General features: G+C 41.3%; 2 protein-coding genes across 4 annotated transcripts; one reads left to right on the top strand and one right to left on the bottom strand.

Annotated features, from left to right (window-relative positions):
* Positions 1-3,445: 3,445 nt before the first annotated feature.
* Positions 3,446-18,961, bottom strand: LOC134449031 (retinoic acid receptor RXR-beta-A-like). Of its 2 annotated transcripts, none has more exons than XM_063198772.1 (11): positions 18,819-18,961; positions 17,154-17,366; positions 16,679-16,829; positions 16,064-16,243; positions 12,696-12,850; positions 12,298-12,427; positions 11,649-11,781; positions 11,372-11,413; positions 10,703-10,794; positions 7,990-8,095; positions 3,446-6,602 (listed from the first exon to the last, which is right to left on the bottom strand). In XM_063198772.1, the coding sequence occupies exons 2-11, from the start codon at positions 17,298-17,300 to the stop codon at positions 6,455-6,457; spliced, it is 1,284 nt and encodes a 427-aa protein (XP_063054842.1). In that variant the 5' UTR covers positions 17,301-17,366; positions 18,819-18,961; the 3' UTR covers positions 3,446-6,454. The 2 variants fall into 2 exon arrangements, with proteins under 2 accessions (XP_063054842.1, XP_063054843.1); XM_063198773.1 differs by lacking the exon at positions 18,819-18,961 and adding an exon at positions 18,742-18,778.
* A 527-nt stretch (positions 18,962-19,488) lies between these two features.
* Positions 19,489-24,706, top strand: LOC134448341 (uncharacterized). 2 transcript variants are annotated; one of them, XM_063198019.1, is made up of 6 exons: positions 19,489-19,692; positions 19,945-20,033; positions 20,272-20,667; positions 21,401-21,733; positions 21,849-22,241; positions 23,364-24,706. In XM_063198019.1, the coding sequence occupies exons 2-6, from the start codon at positions 20,009-20,011 to the stop codon at positions 23,723-23,725; spliced, it is 1,509 nt and encodes a 502-aa protein (XP_063054089.1). In that variant the 5' UTR covers positions 19,489-19,692; positions 19,945-20,008; the 3' UTR covers positions 23,726-24,706. The 2 variants fall into 2 exon arrangements, with proteins under 2 accessions (XP_063054089.1, XP_063054090.1); XM_063198020.1 differs by having other exon boundaries at positions 19,489-20,033.

Consider the following 24,706-nt stretch of genomic DNA (forward strand, 5'->3'; position numbering starts at 1 on the left):
TGGGAAAAGATGCTGTAAAATTATGTAAATGTCACGTCATTGTTTTATTTTCGTGTTACTGTTCAATTTGTATTTTGTATAGTATAGTGTTCTATAGATGGAGCCCAGTGTTATTCTGTAATTTAAGAGAAAAACAAGCCATGCATGATTTAAAAAAAATGCAGCAGCTGTGTCTTTAGATGGAGACAAGAGGTATTAAGACATCTATCATCGCATTTTTAAATTCTGTCTTGGAAAATTAAACTGTTCCTTACCGTCAGAGCAGTTTCTGTCTCTGGAAATGTGACCATGCCTCTCACTCCAATTCACACCTTGACATGCAACACTTTTGTCATGTGGAAATTGGTGCGGTCGGGTCTACAGATCCACCACTCGTTTCCAGAGATGAGACTGCTGTTGAAGTCCCCAACATCAACAAGAAACTGATGAAGCACCAAGGTTGAGGAACCAACCGTCTTTCAATCTTTAAAAAAGACAGTCAGTTGCTTACAACTTAACGACTCCTTTGGAACATGACCTGGAGGATTGGAATGATATTCCTCACATCAACTAAAGGGAGGTTTCTTCAATGTTTGGTCTTGTAACACTCAGTGGATTGGTTTTGTGTTGTTTTATTTTCTCCGCACAAACTTGAAACTTGCTTGGGTTAGGAAATCCTCTGTTACGCTTCATTGCCTTCTGTTACATTGCACACAAGCAGTTTCACTTGATGTGTGGGCAGTTTTCACCTCTTGTAAGTGCCATCAGAGTGGGGTTTAAGAAGTATTGCTTATGTTCACGCCCACAACACAATTATGCATACAAATCCTGCAATAAAGAGCTTTTATGAAGTATTGTCAAGACTTTTGTTTACCGTATGTTAGTATGTCAAGTAGATACTACAGGACATCGCTGATCCAAATGCTAAGTCATCCTTAACTTTGTACTGACTCAACCTATTAACAATTACACTAATTATTCAACAATTACGGTATTATTACATTGCACTTATCTGATGGTTGCATTTATTCAAATTGACTTACAGCTATTATTTTTCAGGGTATTGGTTACAGTCCCTTGAGTAATGTGGGGTTAGGTGCCTTGCTCAAGGGCACTTCAGCCATGGATGGAGATGTAGGGAGAGGTCAGGGGGGATTCGACCCGGCAATCCCTACATTGAAAGACCAACTCTCTAACCACTAGGCCACGGCTGCCCCTTGCATGCTATTGTTGTATAACACTCAACTGCTTACTTCCTACTTCCTGAGGAAAGTAAAGATTGAAGTTCGGACACCACCACATAAATTGTGGATAACAACAAAATTCTATCATTTTCAAAACATCTGATTCTTTCATTAGATGAAGAATAGTACAAAGAAAACATATCAGTTCTCAGAACTGAGCAAACGTATTGTTTTGGGGGGTATTCATAATCAAGAAAAAACAAAAGAGTTGAGACAAAACAAAAGAGTTGGGTCACTGTCAATAAAAGGCAGCACATCCTAAAGAAGACTACACAACATAGAGGACACCAAACAAATTACATTAACAGGTGAGATGATTTTATATAAAACAGTCTTTCTTGTTTTGGACATGATTTCAACAGCTCAAATGGCAGGTGTATTCTTAGTCATGTTTCGTTTCTGTAGGGCTTACAATGTGACAATGACAGGTCTTGACCACAGGCTTCTAAGGAATTATGTGAAATTCTTGCAGGTGGATTTCAGGGTCTGGTTCAACGGGAAATCAAACACCTTGAAGAATAACAGCACATCCTTTTTACCCCCCACACGCTTCAAGAGAAAGTGATTCATATCCACAAAGGGATAATTAACAGGGTTTTAAGCATTCAAGACCAGTGAAGGTTTTAGAGTCAATTGAGGGTATATTTAAGATGCAAGGAAGATGGTTATGGGCTCATATTAAAGGGTGAACATTAAAGGAATACTACACTTACATATTTTTTTATTGAATCTCCTCTATATGTACTGATAAAAGGGTAAACACTTCCAAAACAGCAAACCTGCATAATATCCTTATCCAGCTGTTTTTTTTATATACAGTTTTCCACTTAAAATTGGTAATATTAATCATAGCTCGTAAAAAAATCGGTCAGTAATTGTACGTTCATTCTTGGATGTCACCATAAAAAGTAGAAAGCAACAGCACCAATATTTTTCCAGTTATCGCCAAAAAACATGGTTGCATAATATCATTAGCCAGGCTGTATGTTGTATTAAACTTACCCTATGCACATTTTGGAAATAACTTGTGCTTATGGAAATGTTAAAAATGCTACTTTTCAAAAGGGGTGTACTCATTATTGCTGAGCAGCACTGTATATCTTACCGTATCCACACAATAATGATGATTCAAAAGTAATAATATTCTATGTAATAACTAAGTAGTTAATCCCTCTGCATCTCAGCCTCACTGCAATGGTCTAATACCTTGACATTCAGGTAGGCAGCCACTATAATCCCTTCTGAAATGTTCTTCCCCGTGTCGTTTTATCTTATTCTGATGTTTATTGCATGTCAGCACTTCCGTCCCCACTTTTTTAAGACATGGTGCATTCATCAAATCTGAAATGAGCAAAGATTTCCCCCAAAAATGATAGCATTTAAATTTTATTCAGTTCACTTGTCACAACTTGATCAGAATTGGGGTTTGTATAACAGTGTATATTTGTCTGTGCAGTATAACCCTAATAATTTTTACAGCTTTTGAAACGGCCTTTGAAGTGAGTTTTCTGCGTTTTATGTCAGTGTGTGTGTGTGTGTGTGTAGTACCGGTATACATGTAAACTGCTAAACACTAGGACTAGGACTTTATCTGAAACCCTTGTCCTGAAACAGCATGTCCACAAATACTTCTACATATATTGTATTTGTAACCTAAATCTCATGACAGTCTATTCAAAACTAGAACTGGACAAAATTCATTAAATCAGAAGTATGTTATTTTTCTGAAGAACATCTACACATGCATACTATTTCTTGGATATGTGTCACGTGATTCAAAACTAAAGAGTTTAATATTTTTTGGTCTCACAGCTATTACAGTCTTTTTAAAGTGACAGCAACACTTCTGGGTGAGCCTATACAAGTGAGAAGGGTTCCCTCTTGTGGCCATGTACAAATGTCAGTAAAATGTCTAGAAATGTAGCTAATTCTATTCCAATCATTTCTGATGGTATCTTTTGCGTTTAAAATGTTTAAATGGCTCTACAATCAGTAACTGCAAATGTGTGACCTACGTAAGTGACTATTTATTAGTTCATTAGTGACCACACCCCATTCAGAATATCAGCTTTACCAAGTCTAGACTTGCTTCTCTGAAGTAAAATCAATTCTAGTCATTATGGTTATTACCCTTTTAAGTAAATGCATGCAGAGATGTATGACTGTCTTAAGGCAAAGGTGTGTTTGCTCCGTTTTATTGGACAGGACCAGACAACATCCAGTTCAGACAAAATCCGGTATGTTTAATACTTGTTTGCCAAAAACAGGAACTTATATTTGCAATGTAATATAATTGTTATGTAGTTGTAATTGTCATCCCATGAGCTGAAAGCAAAAGACAAAAGCAGGATGCAACAGCAAATATTGAGTAAGTCTAAAACTGAAGCCAACACGAGGACAGGCTAAAATATCATTACAAATCATGATGAGTGTCCAGCATGGTTAAAATAACAGGAAGAGTCAGAGGAAGGGAAGGGACTGAGGCAGGAATCAAGAGGAGGAGGAGAAAGCAAAAGATGCGCTCACGTGCTGATCAGATTCATATTCAAGTTGGTTTCCATGTCGACCCGATAATTGCACTGGTATTTAAGCTCTGGTTCACGGAGGAGTCGAACATGGAGTACAAATAAATGATAAAAGGTCCAATGTTTGTATTTCTCAAATGATTACATATCTGTTTGGGTTTTCTAGGCAGTAAAAGACCTATGCACAATAGGTTGGTCTACATTTACAGTACACATGAAAGTCCACTGTGAGTTTTTGTGTTTTGTGTGCATCTTAAAAACACTTCAACATCTGGTCGCCTGACTTTTCGTATCCACAATTATTTCAACATAATATATTTGTACTTTAATGTATCACAGGAGGAACAGAATGGAACTGTAACAGATTGCAACAACTACTACTGCGACATCTATTAGCATGAGAAACTGTAAAAGCATTTTAAGAAAGTACTAACAACTACAAGGAAAAGATTGGCACAACATGCTAACCCAAGAATGGCCTCTTCTAACAGGAGTTTAATGTCTTTCCTGCAGTTTTTAGGTCTTTCCTTTCCTTCCGGCCTTTTCTAGGAGTTTCTATATGTCTTTCCTGCACTAGCAACGTTTCTGACAAATAGTAATCGCTTGGGGTGATAGTGCATCACAATTCCACGACTTCTGTCGTGACCCCCACCAAAAAAAAAGAAAGAAAAAGAAAAAGGAATAAAAAAAAAAAACAAGGAAAAAAAATCCTGACCTTTCGAGATGATCTTCCAACACTGACTGGTGTTCATGTGCAATCTGAGTGTAACACTCATATTTTGGATTTGATCCAACACGTGAGGGCACCTGAAAGGTGAGATCCACAGCAAGGCATCCTATATCTCATTTCTCTTACATGACTACACCAACTAAAAGCAAATGTAAATGCTTTGAGAAAAGTGACTCCTAACCTCTCTGTGTTGGCTATATTTTTTCCGTATTTTATCTTTTTATTGTCCCTGAACAATAATATTTGTACAGTACTTTTTAGGAAATTACCTGTGTTAATTTTACACATCAGGAGTAGGCCTACATCCCATTCAAACGTAGAAGATGTGGTCTTGCACACCCTTTTACAAAGACAAAGGAGAGTATGGTGAGAGAAAAAAAAAAAACATATATTGCTATTCTTCAGCTTCATCAAAATGTGTTGTCTTAGTTGTTTTTTGAAGTCAAGTTTTAGTTCATTTTTGTTTTCCCAGGGCAGGCCTACGGTATGTAACATCAAGTGTCTATTATAAAGCACCAAAGTACGTTAAAAAAGAAGAAAAGAAAAAAAAATCTGACCATATTTGGTCACTTGATGAAAATGTATAAGTGCATTATAGTTTAGGAATCATTGTCTCTCTTCGATCTTACAGCGTTAGGTGATATGTCGTCTGACAAGAGAGTGCACATTGTAAAAGTAGAACAGGTTAAATGCTATGTGGCAGAGGCAGAGGCAGAAGCATCATTAGGTACAATCACTCCAGCAACACTTACATCAAAAGCATTTAAACACGCAATGCATCTGTTCTCCCCACCTGCCACCAGCCGCCCTTCACTCTCTGTACATGAAAAACCTTGCGTCTTACTTTGGCCGCTGCGGATACCCTTATTTCTGTCCCTTGCCTCTAGGCTGGGTTTCACTTTTTTTCTTCTTCTTCTTCTTTTTTTTGTTTTTTCTTTTTAAAATCACACAAAGGCAAGACGCAGACTCACGCAAGATCACACAGAGCCATTCGACAACGCAGGCCCTGTCTGCATAGCAAGTGCTCAGTAAGGACCAGCACCAAAAGTCCCCTTAGGGGTTTCTCTCATGTGCTCAACATTTTTTAAATGTTTCCTATTTAAATTGCACATGATCACCACGTTCAAGATGATCAATTTTTTCAACATTGGTTAACTTTTTTTGTTTCATTTGTTTCATGGTTCGTGTATGACAACAGTTAAGCGTTATTTTTTTTCTTTAGGCGTAATTTGTTGCACAACAATTGGCCAAGTTTAATTGGCAAAAGAGGCCAGTTAGGCATGGTGTGGTTTTGTGTGTTTGGGTGTATGTGTTTTTTCTATGAACATTATGTGAGACTGTGCAAGTAGCTCTTTGATTGAGAGTGGGTGGGCGTGTGTGTTTGTGTGTGTGCGCGCACATGTCTGTGCGTGCGTGAGTGTGTGTGTGTATGAGTGTGTGTGTGTGTGAGTGTTTGCGTGTGTGTGTAGCTCAACAGGAGCAAAGCACCAGCCTCTGTAGAGACACACACGTGTGTGTCACTCCCTCCAAACAAAGAGGAGCTTACTCACAGAAGATTAAAGCATCATCATCATCATCTTCAACATGGTTCTATAAAAATGTAAACCCAAATTTGAGCTTATATTAGTGGGTAGGAGAGAATCTTTCAGATTCCCCCAGCTTAAAAATGCATTTCAACTCAACAACTCACAATTAAAATATAGCACCAGCACATCCTAGGATCAAGATCTGGGGCTCTGAACTGGGGTGTGCTTTGGGAGGAACAGGAAAAGGGGGGAAAAAGAGAAAAGAGAAATAGATTCAAGAGAAAAGGGGAGGAGAAAGAGACAGAGAAAAAGAAGGGGAAAGCAAACCCCAGCCAAGAGTCTTACAAAGTCGATTCCCCCGGGAAAATAGTCACAGTGAATTCCAGAGGCTCGGACAGACGGGTCCAGGCCTGTAGAAGCCCCCAGCGCATCCATCCCGCCTCCTCCCTCTTATGTGAGCCGATGGGGGGCCTCTAGCATCTCCAGAAGGAAAGTTTCAATGGGGGTGTCCCCGATGAGCTTAAAGAAGAACAGATACTCCAGACACTTAAGGCCAATGGAGCGCAGGGCAGGCAGTCTCAGCAGGAGCTTCGCAAACCTGTGGGGGTCAGATGGGGACAGGGGCGATCAGAGTGGAACGGTCAATGACACGTTAAGTTAGTGCTGGGTGATGCAAGAATCCAAATTAAGAGTCTTCTAGCCTTCAATTCAAGCCTAACTTATGTTTTTTTTTGCACAGACTGGCACAGAGGATTTGCACCTGTCGTCACCACCTCATAAAAAATCCTGACTACACATCGGACGGACGGAAAGGTTGCAGACAAAAGTCGCTGTGATTGGTCATCTCACTATTTCCTTGTTCTTGGGGCAGCACAGTGCCGGTATTTTGCGAAATACGAATGTTTTCTTTCTAGTGTGTGTAAATAAATGAAGCTACAATGACTGAATTAGTAAGTACTGTAACAAACAAACAATGCATCAGTAAAGCACTCACGGCACAATGCCTGCAGTCTGATTATGTACTGTAGCCTTGTATCCAAATGTGGCTAGTGACATCAGACCTCATGCGCAGATCCACAACAGCAAAAGTGGTTCGGGACCAAACCCAAAGGACGCAGAGGCAGAACTGTAATCTGCACTTTACCCTTACAACACATACAGTTAACCGCAAAGCTATCGGACAGGTCATGTAGTGAGAGTAGAAGATAAAGGATAGAGATTTGTAGCCCGACTTTCAAATCTCTTCGAGACTTGGTTTGACCAAGAGCATAACAATTAACATTCTCAACCGGCATGGTTGACCCACCTTCCTTGGTTTGCTACTGGTTGAGGGCAGAGAAGGCTGAGCCAAAGTTTAAACCAAACATTTTGTTAGTCCCAATAGAACGTCTCTGCTTAAACTACGTCACTGCCTTGAACATGCCTCTACCCAGAACCGTTAGTGATGCTCAAAGTTGATTGCTTCCCGACAAAGTGGGTGGAGTTCCCCTGCCAGGGGGAACTCTAATGTACCTGAACAAGCTCTTTTCCTGAGCAAGTGTAGCAGAGCCGAAGGTGTTGCGTCACAGGGCGGAGGCTAGGTAAGAGATTTGCACACTGGTTTTCAGAACGTTGTTTTTGAACACTAACTTTATAGTCTTTTAAAAAAGGACTGTGCAAATCCCATTCCCTTTTTCCTTCAGCGTACTTTCCTTTTTGATTTGGCACCTGTTGAAAATGTCCCCTCTAAATATGTGTTCCCTGCACGACACTGTGAAGAGAGTGAGTATGGAACGTCCGCAACACTGTTAATGCTCCCAGTTGTTTAACGGCACGACGCTTCGGACCTTAGTCTTTCAAGTGCAACTTGAAGGTTGCACTTGAAGAAGGACTTAGCTCCGAAACGTCGTGCGGACATTTATCATTTACTTCAGTTATCTTATTTTGTCCAGCACCTGTGCCACTGATGTGTGCGCATTCTCTGCCTTCTTGAGTATGGAACGTACCTGCCCTGTTGCTCAGGGTATTTCTGCTTGCAGTAGGCCTCTAGTGATGCGTACACCCGCTCCCTCAGCAGCTCCACCTCGCTCGTGCTGGTCAGGCCTTTAGCATCTGTGCAGCAACACACAGACAGAGGGACACAGCTCAGACAGGGACAGACAATACAGCAAGTGAAAAACAAACTATACATTAGATTAGATGTTGAAACGTTGGATAACAAGTCCGACAGGCGGACAACAGATGCGTCCGTCTATGCCCGTTCTGAAACTTTTTTGCCCAAACGCCCCCTTGGCCTCCTCATAACCTGTCAAGGCAATTTATCAATAAGCCTACCATGTACTGTATAAGCCTGGATTTGAAAAAAGTACCATAGGATTTCAACAGTGTTGGGCAAGTTACTGAAAAACTGTAATGCATTGCTGATTACATGTTACTGTCTTTTCAAAATAATCCCTTACACTACATTTAGCAATTTGGGGACCTAAGGCGAATTTAGCTAGGGGGGCCATCGGCCCATCCCATATCACATTTTTTTAAAACATAAAATCTCTATTTAAAAAAATAAAAAAATAAAAATGTAATCAAGATTTTTTATTTTAAAAAAATAATAATTACAAACATAAAAAACAGGCAAACTTGGATTACAACCCTTTCTGGACAGATTTCAATGAATAGGCTATTTGCAATTTTGCATACATTAAATAAACTAAAATGTGAAATTCTCTTTTCACTTTAATATGAGAGCAGTGAGTTTGTTGAGTGTGGCGCTTGACAGTTATCCTCCTTATCTGAAGACGTCTTTGTGTGAATGTTTAGGAACTCGGCTAGCACACATGGCACACATGGATGGAATATGCATGCAGACTTCTGTGCTTCTGCAGTTGTGTCAGATAATGCTATCAATCAGCTGCGTAGCCGGTTTGCTAACCATTATGGTAGACGTTTTGGTTTGCACGCATGAGCTCCAGGCCAAAACTGAGCTCTGCCACTCCACTGAGCGACTGCCACCTTGTGGACACAAGAGGGAATCACAAGAGGGAATCAGAATTCAGGAACGCATCACGGGCGGACGGACGGACACCAAAGCCGGACGGACGGACGGACGGACGGACACCAAAGCCTCTTATAGAGATGCGTGGGACGCATCTAAAAAGCTGTAGCTGTGATCCAGTCCTTTGCATGTCAAGCTTGTTTGACTTTGTTTAAAGGTGTTTGCTAGAGTTGTCTACTACACTAACCGGGCGAATACACTGGCCTTGATGAGATCAACTGGCAGAGAATCGCTAGGCTGTGTAGCAGAGCGATGCGAGCGATTGAAGCAACAGAGTATGTACGTTAAAAGCAGAATGCCAGCATTCCAACATTCCCATTGGCTGTGTGCATAATATTCCCAGGAGTTCAACTACAAACTGTTGCTCTCATCACACGAATCTCCTCTAGTGGCCCGAACCGCTTTAGTCGCACTTATTTTTTCTTTATCACTGTGTTGGACATTGTTGCCAGTGTTGCAACAGTACACTGCGCCTAGATGTCTTGCTTATTATCCAATTTGCCTTGTTACCTTCCTATTATTTAATGTTGCCTCTATTACCTTGTGTTTGACAATGTTGTCAGTGTTGCAACTGTACACTGCACCTTGAGGTCTTTGTTCACTTTTTGCTACTTTTTAATGCATTGTCCTCTTCTTTACTCTTTGTAGGACAATGCTATCAGTTTTGCAACTGTACACTGCGCCTTACCCTGTTCTTGTTTAAATTGCTCCTTGTAAGTCGCTTTGAACAAAGGCGTCTGCTAAATACTAATGTAATGTAATGTAAGACTCAATACAAAGTCAATTACTTCCGTCGCTTGCCTCGCTCAGGTCTTGGCCGGTGTATTCGTGCTGCAATACTGCACAGTATATGCACGTCTGTGATGCTGTATGTTTACGCTTATGCATGTCCTGTCTTTTATGGGTTTGTCCAGGGATGCAAAAAGAACTTCAATGCAAACTGACAAAACAAAAATCATACCTTATGTAAAAAAATATATATAATTGATATATATGCTATAAAAGTTAAACAGATGGGAGGGAGGGGGTTTAAACAATCATCAGTGATGCAATATGTCGTCATCAGGAAATGCCAGCATCTGGACGACCCAATACTAGAGTGGTCTTACTCCAGTTTGTGAAAAGGGGCTGAGTGAAAACTACAGTCAGATATTACTTGATTTATTTATAATCTGAGAGGGATGAACCTTCTTCTCACTGTGACAAAATTATTTCCTTGCTCTGTGTTTTTCAATTCAGTCATCAGACTTGTTTCCCCACCCTTCACCATCCCCACCCAGTTTTCTTTAAACGTGACTCAGATTGTTTTTTAGATCTCTGTGTCCATTCCAGCACTGATGACCTTTGCCTCCTCTAAATTAGGCAAATTTGTATAACTTCATTACACGAGCATTCACATACACATATAGCATACACATACAGTACAAGCCAAGAGTTTGGACACACCTTTGTATTCAAGGTGTGTCTACCGATTCAATGTATGACGTAATTGGTGTGTTCTTACTTAAGATATGTTCTTAGAGTGAAGGGAAGTGATTCTGTGTGTGTGTGTGTGTGTGTGTGTGTGTGTGTGTGTGTGTGTGTGTGTGTGTGTGTGTGTGTGTGTGTGTGTGTGTGTGTGTGTGTGTGTGTGTGTGTGTGTGTGTGTGCGCCTGTGTGTTCAGTACCTGGGTTAAAGAGGACGATTGCCCGGAGACACCCAAGCTCAGTTTTGTCCATTTGCATATCTCTCATCTTACTGACCAATTCTGTCAGCACGCTGCAGCAGAAAGCAAAAGAAGGGGGGGAATCAATTTGCGTGCCTTCACCAGCACCAGCACACCCACTAACAAAACCAAAAATGCATGTCTGTCACGTCACAGCCCCCAAGACATGCAAGAATGCCAGACAACAGGAAAATCTCTATGAAACCAAATGCTGTCATGTGTTGATAACAGAGCAGGCATTGTGTAGTGGACCTTATTACACAATTACGATTCACATTTCAGAACATGAAACTATTCGGGGAAAAAAAAAAAAAAGAATTGTAAAAAAAAGAACGAGAAAGTCAGTGAAGAACAACCAGCACCACAGTTGAAGCATTAGTTTAGTGTTTCTCAACAGGGACGCTACAGACTTCCAGGGTGCGTTGAGGAGGATACATTTGAGAGTGGGCCGTGACTAGTAGTCATTGGGGGCATTAGTCTATTTATTTTTTAATTACTAAGGGGGGTGTTGACAGCCTTATCATGAGGTCAAAGGGGGCGTTTGTTCATAAAAGAATGAAAATCACTGCATTAGTTGAAGAAAATAATGGAAAGGGGAAGCAGAAAGGGGGTATGTATGAAAGTCTTTACCGATCAAGTATGGCTCCCACTTCAGCACTGTGGGCACTCTCCCTGTTTGGTTAAACACAACACATAGAAACAGAGCTATAATTTCCTCAAGCATGTATGTATGTATGTATGTATGCTCGCTCGCGCACGCACACACGCACGTACACACGCACGCACACACAAATTCTCGAACTCAATTATCTGGGGGAAAATGTAGAGAAGCCTCCAAGTTATAAAAGACAACATAAGAAGGCTCCAAAAAAGTGCAACTGAAAAGTGCTTGAATGTGAACATGAACCTGTCAAAGATGGTCTCCACCCCCGCGGTGTGTGCAGTCTCTCTCGACACGTGCAGATCAGTAGCCAGCAGAACCACGTCCTTCACCCCAACAGAGCGATGAGAGAAGGAGGCAATCAGAAGCTCATTCCATCCTGCAACCAAAGACGATTGATTGTTTACATGTATTGCCATTTCAGCAGCTATGGCTATATCATGGCCAATACGGATATAAAAAACATCACATCACATTTACAAAACTAACAACCATATAAATAAACAGATTAAAGACGTTTTTTAACATCAATACATTCTAAAAAGTTCTAAACCTTTAAAGATGGGACCTTATTAAAAATACAGTATAAAAAACAGTATCTTTCTTAATAAAAACTCTGCATCCAAAGTGGGGTAGGGGTCCCGTAGTGAATATGAGGGGAACACGACAAAAAAACAAGAAGAAAAACATGAGAAGGAAGAAGGAAGACAAAAGCCAAGACAAGCCTGCCAAGGAGGGTGTGCTCGCTCACACAATACATTACTACAATGACCTTTTAAAACTGAAGTAGGCCTACTGATGATGAGACAGATACCTCAGTCAAAACACAACACACCCACTAATGCCATTGTAATGTGGAGAACAATGCAGCAGAGTTGGCATGAGGAGTACTCACCTGCGCGCAGCAGGATGACCTGGTCATCTAGGGGGAGGTCGGGGAAGTGAGGAATCCTCTTGGCCCACTCCACCAGAGCGTACAGCTGCTTGTCGGCAGCGTGGCAGATGTTGGTCACCGGATCGCCACCCTACACAGAGACAAGGACAGCCAGAGAAACACACAGACAGGCAGACAGACAAGACAAGACCAGACAGAGACACAAATGTCAGAATAAGAGGACGCAGCCAGGCATGGGCAGAGTTCCAGAGGCACAACAGCTCCAGTATTTTATCAGACAAATAAGAAGGCTTAAAAATGATGATAATGTGAAATGTCACCACGAAAAAAAAGGCTGCATACTCCTGTCTGGAGGGACAGGAAGTGATGCGGAGGGGCCCGGTCCAAGCCATACCCACCGAGCCGGTACCTGAGCCGTCGCTGTGGGCCGTCATACGCTCGGCTGCCATCTCGGCCTCCAAGATCTGCTCCACCGGCATCTCCTCGTTGACAGCACGGCTGTACTCTAGCTCGCCCTCCCTCTCCCTACTGCGCTGCCTCTCCTCTTGCACCGCTGGAGTTACAGCAATCAGTTTGGGGTTATTACAGACACAAACACAACAACACAACTCTGCAGTAGTAGCGGGTTAAGAGTCTACCGTGTCGGTCATCGCCAGATAGCTAGTGTGGTTGATATGGATATTCATTAAAATAGCATTGACTGTGCTGCAATGATTCATAGCCTGTGTCAAAATTGCACATTCGTTTGTTTATTTTTATGTATGTAGGCTCATTTTAGAGTTTTCTTTGTGTTTTGCCATACATTACAACATATTGTCCTAGTTCTTTTTTTTTATTTTATATATATATATTTTTTTAGGGCTTTTGTACCTTGTGACATGACAGTGAAGGAGAGACAGGAAACGAGTGGGGATAGAGAAATGGGGAAGGACTGGCAAATGACCCAGGCCGGAATCGAATCCGGGTTGCCAGCATAGTAACGCAGTGCCCTACCGTTAGGCCATGGTAGGACTCAACTGTACTAGTTCTTACGTGACTTTGATTTTTGTTATTCTAGTGAAATTTAACAATAATTATGGTGTTTTTGTCAGATAATGAAAAAATTCATGTTTTTTAACGTGGAAATTACTGACAGTGCCCAAGGAGTTGAAAATACGTTCCTGTTAAAGGGACACTGTGCAGGAAATGGTCAAAAAAGGTATTGCAACTATGCTGCTCATTGAAACGGGACTGCCTATTGCCAAATTTGATCTTTACATGAAAGTTTACTGAGTAATAAACAAATATTTTCTAGTAAGATCCAGGTACAGTCATTTTTGCAGCTAAAAATGGCTATTTTTGGAAATTCAAAATGGCGGACCATGGAGAAGATCCCCCTTTTCATGTATGAAAAGTGCAATTTTTCCAGTCATAATGAATACTTAGAATTTGATGGTGGTGGTCAGTATTCATGAAAAAGGTAACATTAGTGAATGGGCAGCATGAATTCTGGAAATAAATAACTAAAAATCTCACACAGTGTCCCTTTAATGTAAACAATATCAGCTCCTGGTAAAGCACACCTATGGTTTGTGGCTTTAGCATACCTACACTGTTGACAATTCACATCAACTACATGTCAGTAACCGCAATTTCAGCGATTGCATGTTCCAGTCCAGTCATTGTGCAAGACACTTCACAAAGTCCAACACTATAGGACAAAATGGAAAGCTGAAAGAATGCCAGAGGCACAGAAACGGCTATTAATGACTGTTTCACAACAGACAGACAAGAAAGAGGCTAGAGATGAGAAGTGCTGCTGCTGAAACAAAAGAAGCATGAAATAGCAGTCGGCGTGAATAACCAAACGCCCACACACTCTGCACTCATGTCGTCATTAGGGCAGAGCCATTTACTGAGCCTGCAAACGAAGGGAAATGCCATAGTTCAGGTGCTGTACAAGAGTGGAATAGTGACTCACGGTCGCCGGTGTTCGTTACTTGCAAACTCAGGCACACACACACACACACAACACATGAGCCTACCTGTGCCAAAGGCAATATCAATTGTTTTAGACACATAGCTTGAGTTTTGTAAAAAAAATAAAAATAAAAATAAAGACTATTAGAGGCTTGCCAATAATATGTTTCAGCATGTGGCAACAATTCATAGCTTTTTTCTTCTTAACATCACCAAAAATTAATTTTACATTTTTACTACCATGCTTTGGCTGCCAGCACCCGCCTGGAAAATCACTTTTTTTCTTCTTCTAAATTTCGAAACTAATGCACCTGGTGTGTAGGGGTGTGCAAAATAATCGTCATATCGATGCATCGCGAGACTTACTCTCACGATACAATGCATCGATTCATGACAATGTATACGTGATACTTATTTTCTCAATATACTGCATGGATTCATGACAATTGATTATTTGAAAACAATAAAATTCGATTTGCCACGGGTTATTTTGTTCAGTAGAGAATAGGTAATATTTCTGTTGTGATGTAAGCTCTCTCCCAGATGATAGAATGCTTAAATAGCATGAACTGACTTAAGAAAGCTACACAAAACCTGACAAATAAGCTGTATTTTACACATTTACTGAAGTAAATATCGCAATGCATCACAGTAGTACATGAATCGCAATGCATCGTGATAGAATTGCACCGTGGCATGTGTATCGTGATGCGCATCGAATCGTGAACCCTTTGCCAATACCCACCCCTACTGGTGTGTGCTTTTGATAACTCTGTGATGATGAACTGCTACAAAGTCTCTGTGGAGAAACTTCTACATAGTCACTATTTGAATATTTTATCTGGCCATTTTATCACAACATAATATTTGATTGTTACTACAGCGAAGTTGAACAGCACATATGTAACAAAAGACGCTATATCTCTGTTTCTATGGGGGGAAAGCTGTAATTTTGAGCGGTTTTCAGTTATGGAAAGTTGAGAATTCGACTTTTTAAACAAGCTACAGTATGTGTACACTAGATGAAGAAATACTCCAGAGACGTTGGAGATGGATTGGACACACTCTGCGAAAGCCAACCTCCAACACCATTAGGTAAGCCCTCACATGGAATCCTCAAGGAAAGTGAGGAGGCAAGGCAGACCAAGAAACATGTGGCGTTGTGATCTACATGCAGACTACAAGAGGGCAGGCTACACCTGGGAACAACTGGAGAGACTTGCACAGGACAGAGATGCCTGGAGAAACCTTGTTGGTGGCCTATACCCCAGTAGGGCTAATAGGCGTTAGTAAGTAAGTACAGTATGTGTCCATATGTCTAATACAAACAATTCTGTGGCTGACAAAACAAAAACCATCAAAAAATGATGTAGATTGCTGCCACTCTACAGCCAAAATTCCAAAAATAGCTTGGCAATCAATGTGTTAAGGACGGAATAAACAGAAAATCTTTGTCTGTATTGAAAATAAAAAGACGGACGGCTCTTTTCCCCTATAATACATGTTACTACAGTTTATGCATTTGCCATGCATGCATGTTGTGCAGCCAGACAAGATAATGGTTGTCTTATCTTAAGTATACTGGTTATCTCTTGAATAGCAGGTGGTACACCGCACATGACATGCCTGTGCAATACTACAGCACATTGCGCTGTAGGTTACGAACATTTTGCACATTTCACAACGTACACCAACGCTACAAATAACCAATATCTAATGCAAAGTCACCGTACATTCCCCCTCGATAAGAGACCTCTGAAAAGTTGATATTGCAATGAAGCGTCATCAAGGCTGCGAGGTGCCATACCTTCTCTTTTCATGCCGCTGGCCAGGCACTTCTGGTACCGGCAGTATTGGCAGCGATTGCGCTGGCGCTTGTCCACCACACAGTCCTTGTTGTCACGGCAGACGTAGCTCAGGTCCTTCCGCACAGTGCGCTTGAAGAAGCCCTTACATCCCTCACAGCTGTGCACGCCATAGTGCTTGCCTTTTGCACAGAGAAAAAAGAAGATGAAACAGCCTACTGATAACTAATACCTGGCAACATCATTATTTCTGTGTCATCATGTAATAAATGGCAGCTACTTAGAACAAACATCAAAGTTGTTAATACATTTTACAATACAAGCAGCTTAAAAGATCTGCTACACCAGTTGGCTGTGACAAGCCAAACTTTCACAAATGCTCATTATAAGATGAAGAATTGGAATATTTTTTAAGACAATCTTAAAGCTTTTTATCCAATCTGTGAAATTCCTAGACGTGGACGTGCATTGGCCTGCTGCTAATTCACATCACAACTTCTTTCATAACACACAGACTGTTGTTGTTAGCCCTATTGTCATCTAGTGCAGTGCTCAACTCCCCCCTTGGGGACAAAAACATCTAATCTACTGTACTACTCAACAATGTTATTTTATACCTGAAGATCGGTCTCCACAGATGGCACACATGCGTTTCTGCGACAGCATAGGCCCAGGGCTGTGCCCTGAGAGCTTTAGGCCAAACGGTGGCTTGACATCATCAGAGCTGCTCACTGTGTGCAGCCCCGAGATGGACACTGAAGAGTGTATCTGGAGATAGAGCGGGTAGACATGTTAACAAAATGGCAGTTTCACAAAGCATACAAGAAAGATCTATGTCAAAGCATACAGAAACAACTGTAGCCTAAGCCATTTCAACCATTTCCTGGGGTTAGTCCACCGTTTGATGGCATGTCCTTAGTAAACTCATACCAAACACATTTGATCAGATTTCATAACAAACAACTTGCTTAAAAAGCATTCACAACAGAACTGAAAATGTTTCTGCATTGTAAGAAAGTTGGCCCAGACAGTGTTCAGTTTACAGACCAGGACTTCTTAGAAACACAGACAAAGATTTGACAGTGACGGCACCTCAGGGTGACTGATGTGTCCGCAGCTGGCTGAAGGTGTTGCTGGCCCACCAGGTGAGCCAAGTGATGAACTTGTAACAGAAACAGGAGAATCCAGGGAGCTGACAGGGCTGCTGTCTGCCGCAGTGGTATGCGGGTGGGAGCTCATAGATGCAGCCAAACTGGCCAGCGAGAGGGGGAGAGGACATCAAGGAGATATTTGGGGCCCACAGATCTGCAGCAAGAGAATAAGGAGAAGGGGACTGTTGATTCGTTTAGCAGACCTTTGCTGCAAGTTACCCACACAACCCACCACTGAGACTATTACCATATAGGCCAGCTATGTTACTATCTTGGGACCAGGCTAATTAAAGAGTGTGGCCTTACGTGTCAAAAAGTTAGCTTGGCATTGGTGCTAAAGCAGTATCAGCTAATGTTAGTGTTTTAGCATAACGGTATTTAAAATTAAAGCAACTATCAGCGTTCTTAGCAAACATGGTTTGGTAGTCAATAGATGCCTTATTTCGGTGCATTTGTCAGCCTGTTCAAGTACCATAATATTAACAAACCCAAACCCAAGGACAGACAAGAAAAAAAGACAACGAAATCGTATGAAAACATCAGCTAGATTGCCAGAATGAGGATTTGAATGCTAGCTGATACGGTTAACCAGCTGACACACACTGGAAATTGCCGACATAATAAAGAAAATCAAACAGTTGGGGCTTAATGGTATTCTTTATCTGCAATAAGGAGCAACTGCAAATGAAAACGATAGGGATTGCATTATTTTTCGTTCATAAGGAGCGCAGATGTCGTTACTATAAATGTAACTAACTGCACTTACACAAGGCAAAGGAGCTAGCAAACGAGTTCGCAAATGAAAAAGGCTACGTATTAGCTGCTAGTTGCTAGGTCTAGACAGATGAATTTAGCTGGCGAGCTAGGAAACATGAAAGATGCCAGATAAACGCTGGTTAAGTTGGGCGACTTATTTTCCCCACTGTCCAAACTACAATCTAGGCCGAACGCGCTAGCAGCATACGGACATTACTGAGTGATGCTTCGAAGTAACACATGTTGATGCCAAACCTAACTATATTTTTTAAAAATAAAAAAAATAGGTGTATGTTGACCACAGCTAGTTAAAATGTTTTGATGACAGCTAGCTAGCTAGAAGCCAATATTCTAAACTTTAACAGCTAACGTTAGCAATGACACGAAACTTGTCACGAAATAGTCAATGACAATTCAATGAACAGACATATTGATAGAAGCAAAACAAAGCTAGGGGAAAATATTCGCATGGTTCAGTTTCCTCAACCTTTCAGCTGAGCAACGTTTCATCAGAGCCACTGAAACATCGCCAGAGATAACGAAAACAAACATTGTTTTGGGTTGCTAACCATGTTCGTGTTAGCTGTCGCTATGTCGCTAACATTAGCTAGCTGTATTTAGCATTAAATTGAATCTTGCTTTGTTTCTTCTCAAATTAATACCTTACTGACACGTTACATACCCACACACCCATACGTCTACCAGCATAAGGAAAAGTGTTGTAAAATATGAGTGTTTAACAGAAATGTATCGTTACGCGTCCAGCCACTAACCTTGTTGCTAGCCTCCTAGCGGCCAGAGCTCTTAGGGAATGAAAATAAATAAATTAATTCATTAGCTAAAGACTTACCTTGTTAGCCCACTTGGGACACTGTACTCCAAAGTAAAGTCGTATGTACAAAATAAACCAGGGGCACATGCTACCGCCACAATATTGCATTTAGTGGCATTGAATGTGCTGTAAACGCTATCTCGCGTCACCTGGCTTCCCTTCGAATGTCAGTCCTTGTGTTTTCAACAAAAAGTTTTGTCACCCAGAATATTAAGTTTAATGCACTGTAGGCTACATGCACAGCTGTTCATTTCACAATCATTTATTACAGACCAAACAATACGAATCAGCTGTTTCAAAATGTATCAACTGTATGATACAGTTTTTTATACAATTGATTCGTATTCTTTGGTCTCTTATCACACATGTAGGCTATCACATTCACATTATTACAGTGCCTATAATAGCAATAGGCCATAATAAACATGTAGGCTGAGCTGGCTATGCCTATTACGGTATACATTTCCTGAATTTTATCTTCTGCCCAGGCTACTTTGACACTTGCTATTGTTTTTATTTTATTTTTATTTTTATTTTTAAAAATGCATTTTATGCAAAGGGCTAGATTAAAATAAGATCAATGAACTTGGTTTAAAATAGCCTAAATAAACTGATACTTAAAACAGAATCAAGTCCATGTTACAATGACAAGGAAATGTTACAATAGAAATATGCCTCAATATTTTTTTGCTTAGGACTTATTTGTTAGTAGCCTACTTTGACTTTCATTAGGTGAACTTAAGACAGGAAGGTGACTGAAGCCTATTGTGTAGTGCTGACCTGTTGAGCCTCATTCCTGAGTGACACTAGAGCTACAGAGTACAGACTATTAGCCATGTAAAACACCAACACCTGAATCCAGAGCTGACTCTCCTCCATGGTGGCTGTAACTGTGAGTAACACTGTCAGATTTGTTAAAGACTTGCGTGTTTGGCCAAGAATCAGAATTTACTTTCTGTTTTTGATACCTAAAAAATGAATAGCCTGTTTGTCTTTCTTCCATTTCATTCTGTTTCAATGACAGTTAGCCCTTTTTCTATTCAAACAAAGACCTAAACTCATTAAGTGGTAGGCCTAGTATGCTCATATTGACACAGTAGAAGAGGAAACATAGCCTATTGACCTAACAGACTTTTATCCACAGTGTTTGGTGGAAACTGTACCAAAAAAAAGAGGAAAAGTTACATACAGTCCCCTTAATCGCAACAATGCTGCTCTTAGTCATCATCACAGGTATGTAAGCTACTGTACGAATGGCTATAATGTGTGGTTCTTTTTAATACCATGACAGAGAGTAGGCCTACAGAAACTGCATTTGTGTAGTCTACGCCCTAATTTTCTCTAATTAATTCTAATAATTTCTCATTCAAGTGCACTTTGAATTGTTAGTGTTGTGTAAATCATGCACTTATTAAGATCTTTAAGTGCATGATTAGCTGTATAAAACAAAAGCATTTTGTGTTCTTTGCAGGTACATTTTATTTGGCCTGTACTAGTGCCAACTACCACCAGTATCACTTTGTAGCACAAAGACGGAACTGGACTGAAGCGCAGAGCTATTGCAGGCAGACATATACTGACCTGGCCACTGTGTTTGGTAGACACGATATGGAGACACTGGCTGCCGCTCTCCCCAGTGATTTTACAGGGCGTGCGTGGATAGGCCTTGAGAAGGGGACGCGGTGGAGATGGCAGTGGTCTTTGTCAGATAAGGACTTCTACGCCAATGATGGTGACTTGTCCTTCAGTAACTGGAGGACTGGACATTCAAATTCAGTTAATTCAGATAGGTGTGGCGTTCTGGAGCCTAATGGTAAATGGTTTGATGACGGTTGCAACACTCAGAGACGTTTTATGTGCTTTAATGGTAAGTAATAGAATTGGGTTTTTTTGTTGTTGGCTGTGTTTTTTTTTTAATTATTATTTGTTAAGGGTTTTTTTTAGGGGGGTATGGATGTCTTTGGGCTTTGGGGCAATGACACGCTTACAAATGATGGTCAGGGAAGTCACTGAAAATTAATATTAACATATTGGGTTGTTAAACACAGCAAAACCTCTGCAATATGCTATGGGATGTTGTTTGCATGTGTGTACACGTTATACTCATAATACTTTATACACATAATTTGTTTCTCATTTTCCTGTATCCTCAGATTTCAATTTCAGAAACAGATTTTCCAAAACACGCAATCTTGGTCATTATTAGCAGCAGTCGTTGAGTGTGATTGATTATGTGTGTATGTTGCACTTTCTCACACGAACCCTGGTGTGTGAATGTGGGAAAGTGTGTGTGTGTGTGTGTGTGTGTGTGTGTGTGTGTGTGTGTGTGTGTGTGTGTGTGTGTGTGTGTGTGTGTGTGTGTGTGTGTGTGTGTGTGTGTGTGTGTGTGTGTGTGTGTGTGTGTCTGCTTGTGTGTGTATGCACCTTCTCACATGAACCCCGGACAACTGGCGCTGTGCGGCAGCCTCCAGAGCTGCTGTTTGAATGTGGGATAGTATATATGTGTATTTTGAAAGCTCTTTGAGACTACTTTAGTTGTGATATTGCGCTATACACATACAGGTTGTATTGTATTGTATTGTATGTGAATCTCTTCGCAGAGAGTGCTGTAGAAAATCAAAGGTATGTCCTGATCGAGGAGAACAGATCATGGCGAGATGCACAGAGCCTCTGCAGAGAGAGATACCTCGACCTGGTCAGCGTCAGAAGTGCTGCCGAGAACGAAGCCATCAGGGCAGTGGCGATGTCTCAGGTGTGGATCGGCCTTTTCAGTGACCCGTGGGTGTGGTCGGACCAATCCAACTCCTCTTACCGCTTCTGGAAGTCAAATCAACCCAACGATTTCCAGAATGATCAGGACTGTGTTGCCATCAACGCCGACAATTGGAATGACTTAAGGTGTAACATCAGTCGACGGTTCTTTTGTTACAGTGGTGAGTAACACTGACAAGTGTTTATCATTTACCCTATACGTACCCTGCATGAACAGCATAATGTAATTCATGAGTGCTGATCATGTGCTTCGATTCTTGGTCAATCTTCCTGCAGATATGGCTGCACCGACTGTCGCACCTCAGAGTGTAATTCCACATCCCCAGACACCCAACACATCGCCAGGAATCCCAGACCAAGCCTCAACTCCAATTTATACAGAGTCCAGCCAAATTCCAACCACTACAGGAAATACGTACTACACATACCCACAGTCAACACTTGTGGCTGCCACAAATACATCACAAAACACAGATTTCACTCCATCTACTCCCCATTCAGAGTTTCAGACTACCACTGAAGGTACAACAGATGGAAGTTCTGGTCGAGTGACCACTTCTCATACCACTCAAATGCTGACCAATGCCGTGATCTCTGAAGTAGTTACAACACACACACTAATCCACCCAACTACTGGTGACCCAACACCTACTTCCTTATCGTTTGAAGGTAATGTATGTACTGAACTGTTTTTGTTACTTGATTTACGTACACACACTGCATATAATGGGTAAAAGATGCCTACAGGTGTAATCATTGAGCCTGTTTATACTGTACGTTTGCACATCAATAAACCGTTTATGATCAGGTGTTTGCAGTAACTGGTTTATTCAAGTGCTCATATAAATGGAATAAACAGTTAATAATAATTGGTTTATTGCAGTTATCAGTTTATGAGAAATGTGATTCGCACAGGTAGGTTTTTGCTTTGTATCCAGCATAATCGGGTTATTATCAGGTTATTGGCATTCTAGACTGAGTAGCCGATCACAAACCTTAAATTCTAGCTTTGTGTCACACTTGAGTGGAACACATGCAACCGACAGACTGCATGTAAACAGCAATAAACAGTTTACTCCAATAACCTTATTATTCCAATAACCCGAGTATTGTGGTAATGTAAATGGGGAAAAGAGTAGAATTCCACACACTGAGGCTCCGCTTTGAAAACATATTCAGGTCATACAACGTTTCAACTCAACAGGGTCTTCATCAGGCATGTGTCTTCATCAGGACATGCCTGATGAAGACCCTGTTGGGTCGAAACGTTGTATGACCTGAATACATTTTCAAAGAGGAGCCACAGTGTGCGGACTTCTACTCTTTTCCACTGTTAGAAGCGCCTTTGTCCTGCACCTGGCCTCAGGGAGGTGGGATGTGCATACTCTTACTTTTATGAAGGAAATGTAAACAGGCTCATTATCACTATCTTATACTGTATATCACTAGCTTTTTCCAGGGCTTGACATTGACACTTGCCAACTGGCCAAATGCTGGTAAAACGTGCCTGTGGTTAGTAATAATTCCAGTATCACTTGGCACTTTGGCAGGAAGTTTACTCTTGGAAATGACAAATAGTGTGTAAAACATACAGTATATTAATTTCTTTGAGTATGAATTGTTTGGAGTAAGATTCAAATAGCACATAGTCACAATAAGACATAGTCACTGAGGAAAAACACTAGCCACTGTGGCCTGAACAAGTTCATGTGAAGCCCTGGCTTTTACACGAATGTACTGTACTGGATGGACAGGTGATGACTGAACCTTCACCGCTTTCTTTGTCTGCAGACACTATGGTTCTGGTACAAGAGAATATGACTTGGATTGAGGCCTTGATATTCTGCCAAGCACACCATTCCGACCTGGTGTCCGTCACAGACACCCACGCGCATCAGGAGTTGGTTCAGAAGGTGGCCAATGCGACCACCCTCCACGTGTGGCTGGGCCTGCGCTACACCTGCAAGTTCTCCTTCTGGTTCTGGGTCAGCTCTGACAGCTCTGCCGTGTGCTTCCAGAACTGGGCTCCAGGGCACGGTCCGACGGGGGGTCAGACGCAGTGTGGCCTGGCAGGAGCAGTGGAGGCCAGAAGGGGGAAGCAGTGGGTCAGCCTGCCTGAGACTCACAGGCTGAACTTCATGTGTGGCTTGTGACAATAATGATGACTACTGGGCAACGGCAACCATTCTTCATGACAGTGTGTTTTGGAAAAATTACACTCACAGACTAATTAGAAAAGACTTAAAGACTGAAAGGAAACAAGACAGGTATTATGAAAATTCTTCATAATTGTGCAATTATGAAGGTTTGCAAAAGGCATTAAGTGATACGAGTGTCGTGTTGTTCATTTTTGTGTCACTTTTTTCAGTCGTCTGGGTAATTAGTACATTTTCCACAGCAATTTATTTTGTCTGTGTTTTGTTCACATTTACATTAGTGTGAGCAAACAAGGATGCAATATAGTTTCACATGGCCAAGAGACACTTTCAGAATTCTCTTTCCGTTAGTGGCGGGGCCGCGTGAAGAGGACATATGGATATGCAAAACAGCAGCCAAATGTTCTATACATCTCCACGAGTTTCGCATTGACTTCATCCCCCCCACCCCTTACCCAGACCCCACTACCTGACCCCTGACCTTCTTGGGCACCCTTCGTCCCCGCAGACCACAGACGCTCTGCCGAGCCTCCTGACCTCACCTTCACTCTGCGCTGAGGGAGGCCAGCCCGGCTATTGTCTCCCCGACGACATCACGAAAGTGATCGGAACTGATGGATTCGCCTTTTTTATCGGCTGTCCATGTTTCCCATGGCTCATCCATCGCTTCCTGGGAACCCTGCGGTGGGAATGTGTTTCAGAGGCAGCAACTTTTGTTTTATATTTTATTTTCTATTGTTTTGTTTTTTGACAAAGTGTGTGAAACTGGGAAAGCTTTTATGATTCCTCTTTTAGGAATGTGGGTAAAGACCTCCAAGTGTAGTATCTACGTATGATGTTAGGTCTGTGAGATGTTGACACAGTGATATTTGTACAGTTTGTTCTGTTTTTTTGTTTGTTTGTTTTATAAAGGAGCTCAATGTGCATTGCCACATTTTTACCTAGGTGTAATCGGTGAAATAAATCCACTTAAACAAA

The sequence above is a fragment of the Engraulis encrasicolus genome, chromosome 5 (assembly GCF_034702125.1).
Source record: "Engraulis encrasicolus isolate BLACKSEA-1 chromosome 5, IST_EnEncr_1.0, whole genome shotgun sequence".
In the NCBI taxonomy this organism is placed as follows: Eukaryota; Metazoa; Chordata; class Actinopteri; order Clupeiformes; family Engraulidae; genus Engraulis; species Engraulis encrasicolus.

What these genes read in the sequence shown, in the direction of transcription:
- LOC134449031 (XM_063198772.1), bottom strand. Translation starts at nt 17,300, where the DNA reads ATGAGCTCCCACCCGCATACCACTGCGGCAGACAGCAGCCCTGTCAGC. An exon ending in CTGTGGAGACCGATCTTCAG is followed by an intron (nt 16,244 to 16,678) that starts GTATAAAATAAC and finishes TCTGTGCAAAAG; the next exon opens with GCAAGCACTATGGCGTGCAC. An exon ending in GTGGGAGCCATACTTGATCG is followed by an intron (nt 10,795 to 11,371) that starts GTAAAGACTTTC and finishes TTTCTGCTGCAG; the next exon opens with CGTGCTGACAGAATTGGTCA.
- LOC134448341 (XM_063198020.1), top strand. Translation starts at nt 20,009, where the DNA reads ATGCTGCTCTTAGTCATCATCACAG. An exon ending in GCTCTTAGTCATCATCACAG is followed by an intron (nt 20,034 to 20,271) that starts GTATGTAAGCTA and finishes TGTTCTTTGCAG; the next exon opens with GTACATTTTATTTGGCCTGT. An exon ending in ACGGTTCTTTTGTTACAGTG is followed by an intron (nt 21,734 to 21,848) that starts GTGAGTAACACT and finishes ATCTTCCTGCAG; the next exon opens with ATATGGCTGCACCGACTGTC.